General features: G+C 36.9%; 1 protein-coding gene across 1 annotated transcript; it reads left to right on the top strand.

Annotated features, from left to right (window-relative positions):
* Nucleotides 1-543: 543 nt before the first annotated feature.
* On the top strand, nucleotides 544-1,473 carry LOC126076408 (olfactory receptor 6C2-like). Its single transcript, XM_049884936.1, has one exon. The coding sequence runs from the start codon at nucleotides 544-546 to the stop codon at nucleotides 1,471-1,473; it is 930 nt and encodes a 309-aa protein (XP_049740893.1).
* Nucleotides 1,474-3,271: the final 1,798 nt, after the last annotated feature.

Here is a 3,271-nt window from a genome sequence, read left to right as displayed (position 1 = left end):
GTCCCTGGTTTTTGTTGTAATTAGCTGCCATCGAGTTGACTCTGACTCATGGCGATCTTATAGGCAATGGAGGGAAATGTCCAGACCTGCATCATCCTCACAGTTGCTGGTGTATTCTAGTCCATCTTTGTGGCTGCCGTGCTAATGCATTTAACCAAGGGTCTCCCTGCCCTCGTTCCTGCTCTAACAATTGATCCCTCCTGATAACAAGTGATTTGGACAATATTCTGTTGTGATCCAAAGGTTTGCATTGATTAATTTTCTGAAGTAAATCACAAAGCCTTTCTTCCTAGCCTATCTTACTCTGGAAGCTCCACTGAAACCTGTCCACCGTGGGTGACCCTGCTGGTATGTGAAATACTGGTGGCATAGCAACCACAAGCATGATAGCAACACCCAAGCCACCACAATACAATGAATTGACAAACAAGTGTGCCGTCCCTAGTAGTCATTGTTTATCACTCTCTGACTTTGATACCATTCTATTCAATCAAAATATCTCTAAACCTCACACGAATATTGAATAAAATTTAGAAGTCAGTGATGAAAAACTACACAATAACAACCTTTATCCTGCTGGGACTGACAGATGACCCAAAACTTCAGATTCCAATTTTCATTTTTCTACTTCTCACGTATATGTTGAGTATAAGTGGAAATCTGACCATCATATCCCTCACTTTAGTGGACTCCCACCTCAAAACACCCATGTACTTTTTCCTACAAAATTTTGCCTTTCTAGAAATTTCATTCACATCTGCTTGTATTCCTAGATATTTGTACAACATAGCAACAGGCGACAGATCAATTACTTATAATATTTGTGTGATTCAAGTATTTTTTACTGATGTCTTTGGAGTGACAGAATTTTTCCTTCTGGCTATCATGTCCTATGACCGCTACGTGGCCATCTGCAAACCACTGCATTACGTGACCATCATGAGCAGCAGAGTCTGCAAGACGCTTGTCCTCTGCTGTTGGATGGCTGGCTTACTGATCATATTCCCACCACTTACTTTGTTCCTAAACTTGAAATTCTGTGACTCAAATGTGATTGATTATTTTGTCTGTGATGCACCTCCTATCCTGAAGATTTCTTGCTCAGACACATGGCTCATAGAGCAATTGGTTATTGTCTGTGCTGTGCTCACTTTCATTCTGACCCTTATATGTGTTGTTCTGTCCTACATATACATTGTCAAGACCATTCTAAGGTTCCCCTCTGCCCATCAGAGAAAAAGGGCCTTTTCCACCTGTTCTTCCCACATGATTGTGGTTTCCATCACCTATGGCAGCTGTATCTTTATCTATGTCAATCCTTCAGGAAAGCAATCAGTGGATAGTAATAAAGGTGTGTCAGTGCTAATCACGTCCATTGTTCCCATGTTGAACCCATTCATTTACACTCTGAGAAACAAACAAGTGAGACAGGCCTTCAGTGACTCCTTCAAAAGAATTGCATTTGTTATATAGAAGTAAGAGGATGGTCAAGTCGAGGAATAATATATCAAGCTAAGAACAAACAATGGTGTTCCAAATCTGTCTGTCTCTTCTTGATCTGCATTCTGTTGAGGCTAACCTTCTCAAACACTTACTGCACCCAGAAAAAACGCCCACCACCACTTAAGTGTACTCTTTATTTCTTTCACAAACAAATCCTTTCAGGTCAATATCCCTAATCAGAAGAAACGATAATATTTTTTTTTTAGTAAATGTAAGCCTGATTTTACTTCGAATCTAGCAAAAAAAAAAAAAAAAAACTGAAAATGAAACAAAATATAAAACAAATAAGAAAGTAGCTTACCTTGAATTTTCTGTGACATGCAGGAAAAAACTTGATTTAAAGTGTTCATTACCACTTCTAATCTAAAAATTGCTGAAATCTTTAATAACTGATTAAGTTAAATCTCTTTGAACACCTAGTTGTTGGTAGACCTAGTCCCAAGCAGAGACTAAGAATTGATAATATCCCTGAATTTATTTAGCTCATTAATAATTCTATATGACTAAAATTTTAAAAGCCTGCCACTACTAAAAAGTCACATTATAAAATATAAAAGTAAATATAACAAAAATAAATGTATGTCCAAATAAATGTGTTTTGAGTAGAATTTAAATATTCATACACATACATACAAACATAAAATGCTGAAATTTTAAAATTAAAAAATTCAGAGATTATACAGAAAATAAATAAGGTAGGTAAAAATTTTTTTCAAAAAAAGCCATGAAATTAAAAGCATAATGTCAAAATGATAATTACAGTTGAGGAAATAAAGTTATTAAAATTGGAAAAAATATCCAATTGCTCAAATAGAGTATAAATATCTGTTACAGGTTTGTGTCCCCAACAAAGTTATGTTGAAGACCAAACCACTGGTACCTGTAAATGTGACCTTATTTGGAAATAGGGTCTTTGCAGATGTAATTAGTTGGGTTAACACGAGGTCCTACTGGAGTAGGGTGGGCCCTAATCCAATATGAGCCATGTCCATATAAGAAAAGGAGAAGAGACAAGGAGCCAGACAGATGCAGAAGGAAAATGGAGGCAGACGTTGGAGTTATACTGCCACAGCCCAGAACAGTGATGAACTATTTAAAAACTTCTGTTGTTTAAAGCATCCAATTTTATGGTACTTTGTTAAGCCAGTCTTAGGAACGAAACACAGTACCCAAACTCAAAACAACTAAATGAAGCAATAATTCTTTGTACATCGTAGAAACTTACTGTTTAAAAGAAATCAGAGACACCAAACCAACAATATATGTGGCTGTCTAAGGCAACTGATTTAAAGCAGTTGACTGCCAACCAAAAGGTCAGTGGTTTGAAACCAGCAGTGAGTGGCTCCATGGGAGAAAGATGTAGCAAACTGCATCCATGAAGATTTACAGTCTTGGAAACACAACGAGGTCAATAGGAGTAGGAATCGCCTCAATGGCAGTTGATAACACAATTAATAGGTGCCCTGGTGGCACAAGGTTAAGCACTCAGGTGTTAACTGAGAGACTGGAGGTTTGAATCCACCCAGAGGCTCCACAGAAAAAAGACCCAGCAATTTGTAAAGACCTCTTAAAGATTGCCTAAAAACACTATGGAGCAGTTCAATTGTGTCACATGTGATCCCTATAAGGTGAAATTAACTCCATGGCACCTGCCAACAATAAGAAAAAGAAAATTGAAAATAAAATCCAAATGGAAGTTATATTTAATTTTTTTCTTGAAATAAATGGCTTATGGATTAGAAGAACACAAAAAGTCCATTAATTTTCC

This window comes from Elephas maximus, chromosome 4, assembly GCF_024166365.1.
Source record: "Elephas maximus indicus isolate mEleMax1 chromosome 4, mEleMax1 primary haplotype, whole genome shotgun sequence".
In the NCBI taxonomy this organism is placed as follows: Eukaryota; Metazoa; Chordata; class Mammalia; order Proboscidea; family Elephantidae; genus Elephas; species Elephas maximus.
The sequence above is the reverse complement of the archived record's forward strand: the minus strand, read 5'-3'. Positions and strand labels throughout refer to the sequence as shown.